The 16,829-nt window shown below is 35.9% G+C and overlaps 1 protein-coding gene across 1 annotated transcript in view; it reads left to right on the forward strand.

Annotated features, from left to right (window-relative positions):
• LOC149561409 (Carbohydrate-binding-like fold) overlaps positions 1-16,829 on the forward strand; it is a 193,237-nt gene that overhangs the window by 6,890 nt on the left and 169,518 nt on the right. Inside the window, exons 3-6 of the mRNA XM_089825132.1 lie at positions 2,204-2,290; positions 3,276-3,332; positions 6,561-6,625; positions 6,751-6,920. Of these exons, the coding sequence (XP_089681258.1) occupies positions 2,204-2,290; positions 3,276-3,332; positions 6,561-6,625; positions 6,751-6,920 (379 nt within the window). The remainder of the gene's footprint in view (positions 1-2,203; positions 2,291-3,275; positions 3,333-6,560; positions 6,626-6,750; positions 6,921-16,829) is intronic.

Genomic DNA, 16,829 nt, shown 5'->3' on the forward strand with positions numbered 1-16,829 from the left:
GCAAAATGCACTACATGGCAATTATGTATTGACTACAGAGCACTTAACAATATCACCTTGAAGAGCCATATCCTCTCCTTGAATAAAGGTTATCTTTGACTAACTTTACGGCACCAAGTTATTCTCCAAAACTCATCTTGTCTGAGTATCATTGGGTTCCTGTTGAGCCTACAAATGTTTCTAAGACAGCATTTAAACCCAAAGAAGCTTATGTTCAAGTGGTTGGTTATAATGTTTAGCTTGACCAATGCACCGACAACATTCATGCAAATGATGTATGTCTTTCTATACCTTTCACCAACCTTTACATTTTTGTCTACCTTGATGAAGTCCTAAGCTTCAATAAAACATGGCATGGAAATCTATGCGACATCCAATAGTGGTTTCACACTTTGTGGTAGAAAAACTCCATGTCAGTTTAGAAAAATGCTTATTCACCATCTAGGAGATACAATTTTTAAGATACATTGTGGAGGCACAAGGAGTACACATTGACTCAGCCAAAACCTGCATCATCCGAGAGGTGCCTACGCCAAAGGATCTCTTTTGGGCTTTCTTGGTACTCTGTATATTCTATAGCCAACTGAGCTCAATCTTGATTGTGCCGCACTGCTAGAGACTGATCAAATCATTGATGTCTCGAGTTTCCCAGACATACCCACAAGAGATTCCTCTTTTTCAGATCTTGAAAGCATGTTGATCCCTCAAAGAATGATGGTACCTTGAAGTGTAAGTTGCTTAGAATTTTCCATATCTCATTTTTCTGGTTTACGCAATGGGGTCCACTGCTTCTGAGAAAGTTGCAACTGATTTAACTTTTTAAGGGTTTATGGGACACCCAGGAGTTCATAGTTCTGTAAGCACAAACACTTGGCTTTTACAGCTCCCTCAGCTTCATTATCACCTGTTGTATGTGTGGCAGTGATGCCACAGCCTAACTCCTCCTTACTTTTTCCATACTCATATAGTGGTATCTATCTAACTACTCTCTCCTATAAACAGATGCAGTTGCATTTTGGGTAACAGTTACATAAAGGAGTGTTATCAATTATGCTAGCTTTCATCAGAGTTGCAGGTACTCTTGTAATTGCCCAACTGCTCTTTCATACATTTCTTTTATAAAACTTTTTACTACCATTCTTTCAAATGAGAAGCATGGGCTACACATGTTAGGGATTAAGTTATCCTAGACGTAGATATGATGATACCTTAGGCATTCAATAGATTTCACCTCTCAGATTCTGTTGCACAACAAAACTTTTTATGCTTCCGATTGAAGAGTCAAACTTGTTCTGCTTTTCTTCTTTCCTGGGCCATCTGCACTCTGATATAGTTCTCGGCCTCTGCTGTTTGTATTTTATTTTCCACCATAGCACATTTGGTCTGCTGAGCATGTCAACCCACTGGGTATGCTCTTGGGTGTCAGATTAGATTTGATGTAGCACAGAGAAAAGGGAGTTTAAACACATGTAGGGCTGCTAAACGCATATTTTTTCAAGAACCTTGACAATCTGCCCCATAGCATTGCACTTTCTACAAGGCACTATCTCCTCAACTGTTGCTTACCAGATGAAATGAGTAGTGTTTGATTTTGATTTTCATTAGCTTTTGAGGGATTCTGGATCGGGTCCATGATGTTTGACTGTCTGTAGAGAAAATAAAAGTGTAACTGCAAGTTTTCCATGGATTTGTCTCTTGAATGTCTCTAATTGTATCCAGGAGAAATTAAGGGATGCATAGATAGATGAAGTCACACTTGAACATTATCTCCTGTACATTAAATGTGTCATAGGGGTAAAGAGACACATCTCTTTATTACTGAGTACTTTCTCAAGTTCAGTTATGTCCAACAACATTGTCTATATTTTTAACAGCGCTCTCTTGTAGTTATTTGTTTGTTGATCCCATGCAGCACTTTAGACAAGAGTGTACAAACCAGTCTTGGGTATGTGATATATTGGAATTGTGTAGTTTTTAATCCAGCTATTGCAACCAGGGTTAATGTATTTCTAATGTATCACATAATGCTTATGGGTGTTTATGTCCATAGTCATCTTACAGATACAGGGGAGTATGGCTTTCACTGGTATGATTGGTGTGATTCACATTTAACTATAGTTTTCTGTAGCTATGATTTCATAAATTAGATTGCTACACCTTGAAATTGGTTTAAAGGTAACTAATGCTATAAGGATTTTTGCAGGTTGAGCTTCATACAGTGGATGGTTTGGTGAAGGAGTGGACACAATGTGCACCAAATGGATATTATTTCATTCCTGTATATGACAAAGTAAGTAGCTCATTGATGGACAGACAACTCTGAAAAAGTAATCTCAATGGTAGTGGAATTAATTTTTGAATATAGATATAAAAAAACCATGTTCTAAAAAGTACTATATTTGCATTTTAATTGCTTTCTCATAGAATATTGGATGTGGGATTCAGACTACAATCATATGGAGCATATGGCACTGATACATAGCAAAAGTTGCTTTTAATTTCATTTTGTGTCATGGGCAATTTTGTAGTTTCTAGCAAAAGGGCAATGTTTCAGATTTTATTAGTTGTGAATTTCAAAAAATATTCTTGCATCGTAGCATGCATTTCATAAAAGTTATCTCTGTCTAAAGGGTATTAGGCCCCAGTTTTTTAACTTTTTTCCTCTGTAACTCTTGAAAATTGTAGATGTAAGTTTGTTACTCTAGAGACTAGGACTCTAGAGTACAGTTGCCATTAAATTTCAGAGGAGTGCTGAAAATGACTGAGATTTATAGCAAAAAATTTATTCATTTTCTTTTTAGGGCATCAACAATTTCATAGTTGCTATCAAGTGGGTAAAGTTTTTCAGAATTCATTGGTAGCGAATTTGCAATAATGTTCTTATAACTTTCTTCCTTTATAATCATAATTCATTGCAATTTTTCATGCCTAAGTTTGTTACTTTAGAGTCTAGACTCCTAGAGTATGGTTGCCATTGACCAAGATAGTCCTGTAAGAAAATACTCTATTCCTTATCTTTGTCTGGTGTGTATATAGTCCACTTGGTTGTGTGCATATGTGAATAACCATACGTTCTTTTATCTCCCTTGTCCAGGAGTGTATTTTTAAAGCTTTTACTCATTCAGAAGTTATTAGGCTCCCTATGATAGGCATCTTTGAATATTACATGCACACATTGATAGTTCTGCTTGCTCATTTCTTGTGTATGTCACAGATTTAATGTTAAATATACCATTGGGACTTTCTTACAGTATTTGTTTTGTTTTTTCAACCAGGGATCTTTTGTAATCAAAATCAAAGGTCCAGATGGATGGTCATGGAAACCAGATCAGGCAATGTTTATTCCTTTACTTTTCACTTTTCTCTTGATACCTGTATAAATATGGTTGAAATAGTCAATTTTGAAAGTTATGAAATCTGTGCTTCCTAACTCCCACAATTTTCAGCCGATATGTTTGTTATGAGTTGATTATTTTTGCATTCTCAGTATTTCTCATGTGGATCCATATTCCAAACATTTGAACAATAATATGGACAAATATTGAATGAAATGAGTAATGATAATTATTTTAATATATAATCGAATCTTTCAAGTGTAGATATATATATTTTAACTTTCTTTACGAGTCATATCTGAGCAATTGGCACTACATAAAATCATGGATTGTTTCTTGACAAACATAACTATCCATTTATTTTATATCCTGACCTCTAAGCGATGGTTGTGATTAGCTCAACTTAAAACCTGCAGTAGCTTTTTGAAATCCTAGAAAATATGACCCATTTAATCCACTTTTTAACCTTAAGTTGACCCATTTTATAAATTTGCATTTTGGTCCCTTAAGCCAAAATTAATATTTTAATGAATTGGACATTACACTCCTTTACGTTTTCGAGGTGAATGGGTCACCACCTTACATACAAATTGAGTCATGACCCTCCGTTACTGCTGTTTGAGAATAAACTATTTCCCAAATGGTTAGTTCCTTATTTTCTTTACATTCCTTTATTAATCCTACATTGATTTATATGCTCCATTCCTTCTTTTTGATTATTGTTGGGCCACTTGGATGAAAGATCCTTGGATGTCCTTTTCAAATGAAATGATCTCCCTTTTATACCTCATGCTTGATGGAGTCACAAACTCTTCATTGTGTACCCTCTAACCATTCATTGAGCTAATTATATTTATCTTATATTATATTTTTTATTTTTATATTTGAAGTTATTATTGTTTATTATCAAATCCCATTTCAAAATTGGGACATTACATTTCAACTCTCTGTCTGTCTTGCACTTCTTTAGGATTTTTAAGAAGCTGCTGCATTCTTCCCACATTATCTAGTTGTGACATGATTCTCCCATGTCTTGGGATCCTCGTAGACTAGAAATGAAGTGTACAGAATCCCTTGATTCTATATTTGGAATTGATGTTTGCACCATGACAAGTTTGCTACATTTCACAGTGATGTTTTCTGTGACAATTGTTTTCTCAACGGTTCAGCTTTCCACCATCACTGCTTTTGCTAGATGGTGAAATTGTCTGTCATAAAACAACGGGTTCTTTCCCATTTCCAAGGTTATAAAAAATGGAATGCCCCCTCTTCAAATTAAAACTAAGACCAAACCCAGCAGCCATCGTTTCCCATGTTCTAGGGAATTTTACATCAATGAAACAAGAGAGAAGGCTTGCAGAAAACACAGAGATTATGGATGTGGGAAAGAGAAACCTGGCATGATACATGAAAATATGCTACAAGGTGGACAAAATCAATAGTTTAGTTTTTATGGTCAATTTATTGATATTAATTTATTAAAGACCGGCACAGCTGCATATTATGAACCGTACATGCATTTTAACTAACAATGCAGAACCATCAGAAAGGGAGTAGGGATATTAAATATGGCATAACAGTCGTAATAAGTCACAGCAATTTCAGCATAGAATATGAAGCTTTGAAGAGCATCAGTAACAGAAATGGCATGGTCATTGATCATGTTTGTGTTAGTTAAATTTATAAAATGATATTATAATTATAGTTTACCAATCAAGTGGGCATTCGAAGTTTGTTGACTGTTTTAGGGAGACCTTGTCAAATAAAGACCGAGCTACATATACATATACATATGCATATGCATATACACATACATACATACATACATACATACATATATTTTCCAGTTTATGAATAAAAAATGATTTTTTACTGGGTTTCAGCTTTTCTAAACATCAGTCTTGTAGTTCAGATCTTTAGTAATATTTAGTTTTTTATTATTCAGATCTAGGTTTTGCAGTTATTATTCTGATTTCAAAATTCTTTTAACAAACACATCACATCCTTATCAGCACCATTATTGATCCGTAGTTTAAAGTATCGTTATCGGCAACTTGTTGCTGAGGGCAAAAAAAATATATCAGGAAATATCAGAGATAAGTCGGAAACTTATTGGGAAAATATTGTTAACTTAATAAACTGTTTAAAATTAATTAGAAATGCATTTTTTCTACAAAATTCAATAATGAGATGGGTTTAAAATGAGTAAACACACTGAACAAGCTGATCTAGATATATATAAATGCAATCAGGTAACAAAGTCGCATCCTCATGTGGGATGCTGATGACTGGTAACCATAGTCTGATAGTCTGAATTCTGAAGAAAACTAAAAGTAACAAATTGTGTTTGTAAAACAGAAAACTATAAGCATTTCAATACAATATCAAAATTGCCTACCCTATCTCTCCTCTCCAAAACTGTTTTTGCAATCAAAATATTTTATTTTGCCCTTTTTTGAGCTTTCGCTATGTATCTCTGCCTGAGTCAATAAAATTCTGACTTACCCTGATAAAACATCAAGTTATCGCTGATATTTTGCCAGTTTCTCTGGGATATTTTAGAAATTTGCTGCGATATTTTCCTGCCAGAAAGTTACGTAATTTCTTGCACCACAGATCTTCTTCAATCAATAATTTTTTCCCCAGTGTTTAAATAAAATTGAAAAAACGAAAGACTAGTTCAGGTTTTTTGGCATTTCTAAATATCAGTCTTGTGGTTTAGATTGTTAGAATATTTCAGATTTTTATTATTCTTATAGTTCGCATTTTGAAATTCTTTTGCAACTCTGCTTGTTTTCCATTTCAAAAGTGAACTTAGATATAGGGCTCCCCCTATAGTTCGGAACAGTAAAGCTAGAGCTGTATTCACAACAGTACTTGTTGAGTCCATTGACACAACTCTGGTTAGCTGTGAACACTAACACAACTCTCTCTCTCTCTCTCTCACACACACACACACACACACAGAGGGTTTGTGCAAGGAGTTGCCCCCCCTATTATCCAAAAGATGCCATATTTTAGAACTTTATTTAGCTATACATATTCCATGTGAAACATTTAAATTTTGATTTGTTAGACTTTAAAATGATTAGAATAATTTGCCCACATTTATATAGTTTTTAATTTGCACATCTAACATCAAATCATCATTTTTGGGAAATGATTAAAATTCATTCTGGGCAGAATGCTGGATTATAGATTTTGAATTCTGGAGTTTAAGTGCAGGTTCCTGTATCAGTGGATAATAATGGTTGCAATAGCAATGAAGACATAAACTTTCACTTCACTGGGTTTGGCTTTCTATGAACTATCTTTATTGTACATGTGCCTAATTTATTTTTTGTTGCATCTTTTCCTGCCATTACTCCTGTGATGTGAATTAGAGTCAAGTTATCAATCTGGTCTTTCTTTGTAGGTTCACTGTATCTGGAAGAATTGTAGGGGCTGTTGGAGGAGAAAGCTGTCCAAAAATTAATGAAGGTCCTGCCAATGTGAAGGTCGATCTCATCTCCACCAAGGGTGAATTAAGTAACAGCGTGTTTACCTCGCATGGAGGAAGATACTTCTTCAAAAACATTATTCCAGGTGGGTACATTATTGTTATTTTGATTTGTACATGTCTAGAATCCTTTCCTACTGGCAACAGAACTTGAACAAAAACTTTGCCTCATGATTCTTGATAATTTTACAATAAATGTAGTTTTCCTAAATAAAATAATTTTTTAACAATTATTTGTGAATTGAGTTATTTTTTAAAGTTATATTTTTTTGTAGTAACAAAGGTATACAAGTTTATATTACAATCATCTGATTAAATCATTTGTGATTTGGTTCATGTCTTTGCAAAAATAATTTTTCTAAGCATATGAAAAAATGCCACCCTTTATGGCAGTGCTTCTAACAAATGTTAGATGCATTGTTATTGTTCTGGGGCAGTAGTTCAGTTTGGCTTGAACAATGAAAGCACTCCCTTCTGTTATCCTTGGTCAAGATATATCTTTTGCTTGAAATTTATACTACTTATCCAGTTGCAATAATTTGGATTTCAATTGGCTGAAACTTTTCTGTAAACACATTGAAGGAGTTAAAAACCTTTACACAATGTTTAGAACATGTGAGAAACATAGGTATTGATGAATAGTCTCCAGCTATTTTTGAATATTGGGGCCTTTGTTTGTATATACTGTGTAGTTCTGTTGTATTCTTACAGCTACTTCTCTGTTTTCCTCGAATTTAATATAACTACATTCTGGTAACACCAAGCTATCAAAGACTTACTATGCTTGTATTAGCTCTAGAAGTATATACATGACGCTGATCTTTTCTGGGATGCAAACACTTGTGAATGAAATGCTTCTGCTTGTTGGGAGATCAGTGCAATTGGGTAACCCAACCTTTGTCAAACTTAGGTGGGTAAGTGCTCTTTTATTCATCCTCTGCGCAGCTAATTTATACAGAATATGTAGTGGACATTTATCATGATGTTTTGTAGCATGATTTAATGTGAATTACTCATGTCTCTGCAAGACATTCAGTGAGGATTCTGCGGGGATCAATTTTTCTCTCAATGTGAGACTTCAGGAACTCTCTTGCATTTTCTTGATCTCATCAACAGAAGCAGCAAACTAAGGTTTCTTCTTTTCTCCAGCGTTTAACACTCACACATGAGGTAATAACATAGTGTGCAACATGCAAAGCAAAATACAATGAGCTACATGAATTACATTGAATCTCCATATTCTAGGTTGGGGAAGTTTCTCTCTACAAAGATTTTAATTACAACAGCATCATAAGCTCAAACACATTTATAATGGGGTGTAAAGCTTATACCATTTTGTTGAAATTTGGAGAAAAAGCTTGAAGGTGGAAGCTGAATTTTGAAATTGACACAAAACAATGTCGTTATTGTTAGTAAGCTTTAGATTGACGAGTCCCCTCCATAAAATTTCAACCTCCATTTAGCATAGATGTTCATCTTGTTATCTGCGCTCACACTTTAGGTACAAGTTTACTTCCAATCCAGCCAAGTGGATGACCCTGTCAGTATTTGAGCAGCCCTTACCATATCTACAGTAAAGATAGAGGATGTCTTTGCTAACAGGGATGAGACATATTTATTTTGGTGTATTATAGTAGTTTGATCAACTATTATATTTCATTGTATAGTCTTAATGTATTGAACACATTCTAATGCCTATGTGCCTCTGAAAACTTGTGCATTCTACGAGCTTTTCTATTCATCTTTAATCTCTTTTAAGTAGTCTTTTGCATCATTTATACATTTTAAATGTTTATGTATACATAATACAAATGGCTATATAGCTTGTATAAAAGCAGTACTTTTTTGGAATATTTTCCATTTTGCAGCTATTTTCATACACATTGTAGGCTTCATTGACCTAGATTTGTTCATTCATCCCAAAACCTTCAATTGTCTATGTGGTAGTCTTCTTACACAGGTCAGCTTAAGATATATTGTAGAGATCCGTTATGCAATTGAGCTTAGGTTTTCAATTTTTTCGGATTTTGTACTCAGTTACACTACATTGGTTCCATTTTTTCTTTCAGTACACTAATTCCACTTTTTTATTTCAACACCTCTCCATAGAATTTCCCAACTGTGTGCTTGAGAATTTTCGTACCACACACCACTTCTTACCTTCTATGAGCTTTGTTTAGAGGGAATACTATGGTAATAAATGGGCACTTTAGCTGATATACATCCACATTTCTTATTACCTTTGTGCCTTCAAGCGGAGGTGATTCATGTTGAAATTCCAATCACTATGACGAATTACCTAATGCTTTGGAAACATTGAATTAATTACACATATCATTGAAATCCTAACTCTGAGAATGAGAAATGAGCACAAGTTTGTAAACAACTTACACCTTGTAATCTCCTTTGCATTCCTTTAATACTATCAATCCAATAGTTGCATTGAATAATTATATTGTATTGAGTTATTAAACATCTGTCTTGCATCTACCTTTATATTATTCACTTAAAAGATTTAATCTTCCAAGAATAGGATTCTTATCTTACGTAGGTGTCTTGAAAGATAAGTCTAAATCATTGGTGGTTTTTAAGGATCCTTAAATAAGGAAATACAAAGATGATGTTTCTAAAAGAAACAATCTTCATCTGAGAGGAAAATTAGAAGATACTAAACTATCCATGTGACTAGACACATTAAGTGACTAAATACATACGAAGATACATTAAGTGACTAGATGCATGTAAGTGACTTAATGACCATTATGAGGTAAATAATACAATATTATTTTAATATGTTTTGCCAAGAACTTGGTTAGAATATCAACCAACAGTTGATCTAGTGCCTCTGGAGGCTGGAAGACTTAATGTTATTACTTATCAATTCTCTGTAGTTAGAAAACTACATTAGAGGCTTATTCTCTTGGAATGTGCTCCTAGGAGAATTTATACACTCCTAAGCATCCCATAGTGTTTGTTCAAACTGTTGAGGTCTCTTGACAAAAGAAGAAGGGACTATATTATGAAGTAATTGGTAAATATTTGTTTGATAGTAACAGAGACCGAGAGGTCAATATATACAAAAGAATAAAGCGATGTTTTTTTCGGAAAGGATCGTAAACAATAGACATATTCTATTCTAGCTAAAAGAAAGCTAAAGAAAGCTAACATATAACTACAACTAACTCAATATTAGACACATTCAAATATTTACAATAGATTACAAACATATAACCATTAACTAATAATTGAAGCTTATGTATTATCATAATACCCTCCCTTAATGGTTAATCTATCCACAACACCAAGTTGTCCTTTGAATTTGACAAACTTATCAAGACCAAGAGGCTCGGTGAGAATGTCTGTAGTGTGATCTGTGGTAGGAACATACTACAACTCTATTGTCATGTCTTCAACCATTTGTCATATGTAGTGATAGTGAACATCCACATGCTTGGTTCATTCATGGAAGATTGGATTTCACACTAACTTGATAATGCTTTCATTATCAACAAACAAAGTGGTCGGTCCTGTTGGTGACATCTACATATCCCCAAGCATTTGACAAAGCCAAACTGCTTCACAACCTGCCTTGACTGTTCCTCTGTATTCAGCCTTTGTAGAGGAGAGAGGAACTGCTTGTTGCTTCTTATTGGTCCATGTGACAACATCGGATCCCAAACTGAACACGTATCCAAAAGTTGACTTTTTGTTTTCACCAAAGCCTGCCCAATCTGAATTGGTGAATCCACTGACTCTAGGATTAGAACTTCAAGAGTAAAGAAGTCCATAATCATAAGTGCCCTTCACATAGTGAAGCACACGCTTGACTGCCATCCAATGATCACCCTTAGGAGTTGTCATAAAGCATGAGATATAGCTGATTACAAAGTTGATATTAGGCCTAGTAGTAGAGAGGTAGATGAGGTTGCTTGCTAGTTGCCAATAAGTAGTATCCTCAACGGGAGGAGAATCATACTTAGCTGATAACTTGAGACTTTTCTTCGTGGGTGTAGATGCAGCTTGCAATCTTGCATACGGAATTTGTCTAATAGAGCCCTGACATATTTGGACTGAGAGATGAATATACCAAAGGCTGTTGCCAAACCTCAACACCTAGGCAATAACGCATGAGCCCGAGGTCACTCATATCAAAAGATTGGCATAAATTCTATTTGATTCCTTGAATCAAAGATGTCGAACTGCTAGTGATGATCAAATCATCCACATAAATTACCATAAGGATGATGTCATTGTCAGTAGTCTTGATGTACAAATTTGAGTCTGAAGAACTCCTCTAGAAGCCTTAATCATTGAGGTGCTTATTGAATTTTCATGTACGGTTCCCTAGGGCCCTGCTTCAAGCCATAGAGAGCTTTCACTAATTTGAGAACCTGATGTTCTTTACCGACAACCTTGAAACTAGGAGGCTATGTCATGTAGACCTCTTTGTGGAGATCACCATTCAGGAGAGCATTTTTGACATTCGTCTGATGGACCTTCCAGCCAAATTGAGTTGCCATGGCTAGGACTAATCTAATGGTGCTCATTTTTGCCATAGGAGCAGAGATCTTATAATCAATGCCCTGATGCTGAGAAAAGCCCTTCTCAACTAAATGAGATTTTTATTTATCCAAAGTACCATTAAATTTGTATTTGATTGTGTAAACCCATTTGCAGCCAATGCGTTGCTTTCTTGGTGAAAGATTAGAAAGGACCCAGGTGTTATTCTTCAACAGGCTTTGGTGTGTAAATGTCATGGCATGTTCCCATTCTGGAATTCCTTTAGCCTTGTAATATGTTTGAGGTTCAAACACACTATGAATATTGGCCATGAAAGCAAAGCTAACAGACTCTGTAGTTTTGCTCTTTCTCCAAGTAGTTTTCCGATCAATGAGCTCATCATCACAGAGATCAACAAGTGTCTTAGCCCACCACTTAGGCCAGAGAGGAGAATGGCCAACATTAGTATCAGGAGATGCTTGGCGATCAGGTTCCTCGTCAAAAGAATCTAGATCAAACTCAGGTGAAGCATCTACAAATTGAGGTGATTCTGCAGGAGAAGGTAGAGGTGTCTGTACATGGATCACTGGTATAGTTGGAGCTACATGAGCTATTGGAGCCTTCCCATTAGGTGGACCTAATGGAAGCCTAACTCCCAAATCATGAGCTACATCATGATTGTATAGGAGACGAGATGTCTCATCAAAGACTACATCACGACTGTACAAGAGACGAAATGTCTCAGTGTCGATCAAGCGGTAGGCTTTGGGAAGAATACTGTATCCAACGAGCATGAGTTTTGAGCCTTGGCATCCAACTTGGTGAGTGACATATCAGGGATCCAAACAAAAGCAAGGGAGTTAACATCTTTCAGGTGACTGATTCTGGGTTTGCGACCTGGCCAGGCCTCTTCCAGAGTCTTACCTTCAACTGCCATTGTGGCTCACCGGTTGAAAAGATAAATTGCAGTGTAAACTGCTTCTGCCCATAACTTCTTCGAAACATGTCTATGTTCGAGCATGGATTGAGCCATCTCGGTGATTTTTCTGTTCCGTTGTTCTACTACACTGTTTTGTTGTGGTGTGTGGGGTGTGGTTAACTTTTGCTTAATACCATGATTATCACAGAAGCTAGAGAAGTCATTAGAACAAAATTCTCCCCCATTATCTAACCTAAGAGCAATAATAGATTTCCCATAGTCTTTTTCAACTAAAGGTTTAAACTTTTGAAAGACACGAACTACACTGGACTTCTTTTTAAGAAAATATACCCACATTTTTCTACTGAAATCATCAACGAACAACAGAAAATACTTGGACCCAAGAATAGGAGTGGCCATAGGACCACAGATGTTAGCATGAACAAGATGAAGTAGCTGAGAAGTTTGCCATGAATCGCTATTAATGTTGCTTCCCAGCCTAGCATGCCTCACAAACTCCAAGTTGCGGAGTCTAAACTTTGGCAATTCGAGGATAAGCTCTTCCTGAGCAAGCTGAGAGAGATAATGCACATTTAAGCGCCCATATCGCTGATGCCAAAGTGTTACCAAAGTGTGCTAACAGAGGATCGCCGAGCAATCATAGCTAAGTCCCGAGAATCACCAAAATCAATAAGTTGGAAAAGGCCATGATCCTCAAGACCCACTACAAAAATAGACTGAGTCGCCCTATTAGTGATGGTAGATTGATGTGAGCTGAAGGTGACATCCAACTATGGAGAATGTTGTAGACTTGCAGCAACTGATTGACTAAGAGTAAATTTAGTTTCATCATTGGAACGTAGTATACATTGAGGAAAATGAAATTCCTCTCAGTAGACTGAATCTGAATGTTGCCTTTGACGACAACAGTGTACTCTTCTTTGCCACCAAAAATAAGTAATAATAGAATCTGAATTAAGGCTGGTAGTCAGTGAATCAATATTTGTAGTGGGTGAAATGACGAGAGGTACCTGAATCAATGAACGAGGTAGACACCTTCACATGATGTGCAGGTCTTTTAGCCAGGAAGGTAGTGAATAATGGCTTCAAATCATGACGTAAAAGGCAGATTTTGTCTGCTCAGTGTGCTCTGCATTGTTCGCTATGGGCTGTGAATCTGATTGCTTAGATTGGGTGGCTAAGCGTTTCCAAATATTGAACCTTCATGTGACCAAACTTGTGACAATAGTTGCATTCAATGTTCTTCTTCAGGGAGCCTTCTGAAGTTGGAGCAAAGGGCTTGCTGAGACTTGCCTTTATCCTTCTAAAAGGATTTAGCAGCAAGGGCTTGCTCTGTGGAGGTGGAGGTGGAGCAGGAATTGCGACCAAACTAATGTTTTTACTGATCTTGTTGAAGCAGAAGTTTGTAGAGACCCGTGAACTTCAGATCAACACTAGTAGAAGTGTTATTGAGAGTCTCGATAAAATGCACCTAGGACTTGGGCAAACTCTTGAGGGTTATGACCACAATGTCCTCTTCCTCCATTTTGCGACCAATAGCAAGGAATTGATCATGGATTTCCTCAATCCTATTAAGGTGAGCTTGGAGTGATGTTTGCTCATCCATGATAATAGAAAACAAAGTGTTCTTCTAGAAAAAAGCTTTGCTTTTGTAAGAAGCCTCATGAAGTTTCTTCAAATGGTCCCATATCTCGATAGCTATTTTTTCGGATGGAATATGAGGGAGCTGATCATCAGCGAATAAATCTAGTTATTGAGATCCCATGTATCTTGATCAGTACCAATTGCAGTCAGACGCTTTCTAACACCCAGAACCATCTGATCGGTATTCCGATATTCAAAGATTGCTAGTGTATGCTGCTTCCATGTGCTATAATTCCGACCATTGAATTTCGAATTGCCCTCGAGTAGAATGTTAGTCAAAGGTGCCATAGCACATTTTTCAATTAAAAAGCGTGAAAATATGTGAAGGCAGGTACTTCAAAGCAAACAAAATAGAAGGCCCAAAAAATTGAAGGGATATCCAAAAGAGAGCTCGAAAAACCCAGAAAGAATGTTGTTAGTTTTCAAATCTGTTGGCTCAAAAATCGGGGCACCTAGAAAAATCTAATGATAACCCAGTTGAGCTCTCAAAAAGCCCAACAAGAATATGTATGAATATTTTGGACGTGGTACAAAAAATTAGGGTTTTGAGTAGAACCCTAGCAGGCTGCAAAAAAACTCCAAATAAAGGTTGATTTGGACAAAACAATTGCAGAATTGGACCAGAAGTCGGTGGATTCTAGAAACATTAAGAAATGTGTGGAGGGCACGACATTTTTGGTAGGAAAAACACAGAAAAACATGATAGTATTGCTTCAAATTTGAGGAAAAAGGAAGCCCAACGCGAGCTCAAATACACAAGAAAAACATCGCCATGAGAGGTCATGCAAATGGAGGGAGCAAAACAAGCAGTTGAGATGGTTGATCAAGCCCAAAACAATAGAGACGAGACACGATTTTCGTAGAGAGAAGGGGTGATTTTTGAAGTCATGAGCAGACAAAAGGTCCATCAAAAAAATGCGTGAAACAATAGAAGATGTGATTTTTAGTCACAATAATGCTAAAAATGGGCATACTAAGTCGACCTTTGCTGTGTAAAGGCATGATTTTTGACAAAAAAGTCTAGACAAACCCTTGTTCGAAGCAAATATCCTAGACAAATGATTTCGAAAATAGCTTTTGATAATTTCGGAAAAGCATTTATTATTTTCGATTTAAAAAAACCTTACTCTAATACCATATTACGAAGTAATGGGTAAATATTTATATAATATTAACAAAGGCCGAGAGCAAACAGATAACCATTAACTAATAATAGAAGCTTATCTATTAGCGCAATAGGTTGCCACTTTTCCCTCCTCTCATGTATTGGAAAAAATTGGAACCTTTGGAGATGCAACTTTGAAAGCTCCCTGTTCTTCGTACTTTGCTATTGGAATTTATTCTTCAGATTTTTAGAATGCAAAATCCTCAAACTTTACATCCTTGTTGTCTAATTGTAACATACAAATAAATCCTTCTTGTTGGAAGTTTCCAAATTTGTCCTCTTCTATACAGTTATATGATTGTATACTAGACAACCAAATATGTGGAAACGATTAATGTTTGCCATCACTTTGGTGCCTTGTCTTTACAAGAATTGTGAGGACTTTTAATTCTAGATGTCAATTGCTACAAAACATTCTTTTGCCCAAAGAAACATCCACAAGTGTAGGTGTTCATTTATGGCCTTAGGAGACCCTATTGTTGATCAATTCTTTTTTTTATAGCTCCATTTTGTTGTCGGTTGTATGAAATTGCCAACTCTCTCTTTATCCTTGCTTATAAAAATCTTTGAACTCTTTTGAGGTATACTTTCCCCAATTGTCCAATCTCAATACCTCGAGCTTCTTCCTCGTCTAGTTGCCAATTAAAGCTTCAAACTCTTGAAATTAGTAAAGACCCTAGGCATTGTCTCGCATGAGAAATTACGAATGATGGAAACATAATACAAACTTACAACAATGGATCCTACTGACATTACACAGATTTGAAAGCACTACGTCTAAAGGCTAAAATCCCATTAGACTTGCTCTTGTTTGGTAGAGTAGCCTTGACACTTCATGATGTAGATGCCCTATTCTCTTGTGCAATAACTTGCATAGATAATAATTGATATGAATAAAAGTTGCAATTGGTTCACCTTGTAACCTATGCAAGTTGCCTTTGCTAACCTCTATAGCATATTCTGTTATTGGTCTAGATCCCTTCATGTTGTAACAATATGCCACTCCTTGAATTCAATAAATCCCTTATCTTTCTCTATCAAGATTGAAAGCAAAGTTTTCTTGAGAGAATTGAAAAGCAATTGTACCAACTCATTCTATTGGATACTTGGCATTGTTGCTAAGCTCAACCCAAACTTTTAACTTGTGTTCTTGTAGTTCAGTAAAATATTTCATTTAGAAAGACATGAAGCAATTAAGAAATTTATCTCAAAGTCGGTAGAAAACTTGTTCATCAGTGTTTATACAGAAGCTACTATTTATTGTTGCCACTTCCCTTGGTTCTTGCTTGAACATTATGTTAGATAATGACCAAACTTATGACAATTGAATCGCTAGATGTGATTGAAGTCATTTTACTTGACTATGAGTATCCTTCCTAAAGCTTTCCCTTGCCCTACTGTTCTCTTTCCTTTCTTGACTATGAGTATCTTTCTTAATCCTCTCCCTTACCCTTGTTCTCTTAACTTTTTTCCACTTTCTATCTCCAAAGAGAGCCAAACTCTTGTCACATTTTTCTTACCAGCTTTCAAATCCATCCAAGTTTCCTCCTGGATAGTAGTATCCCATAATCAATCAAGATTCAAAGGTAAATTTTTTTCCCTAGTAAAAATTGTCTAAACAAAAGCATGACACAAAGATAAGAACCAATTCAAAGCTATCACTAGCTTTGCATCTTTCACTTTTTCCTTGACTTTTGCAAGTTGGTCATGAAGTTGATTGACTTTTATTAGGTAACTAGTAATAGT

Source organism: Cupressus sempervirens, chromosome 4 (genome assembly GCF_028749045.1).
Source record: "Cupressus sempervirens isolate cs-2001-9-10 chromosome 4, ASM2874904v1, whole genome shotgun sequence".
Classification (NCBI taxonomy): Eukaryota; Viridiplantae; Streptophyta; class Pinopsida; order Cupressales; family Cupressaceae; genus Cupressus; species Cupressus sempervirens.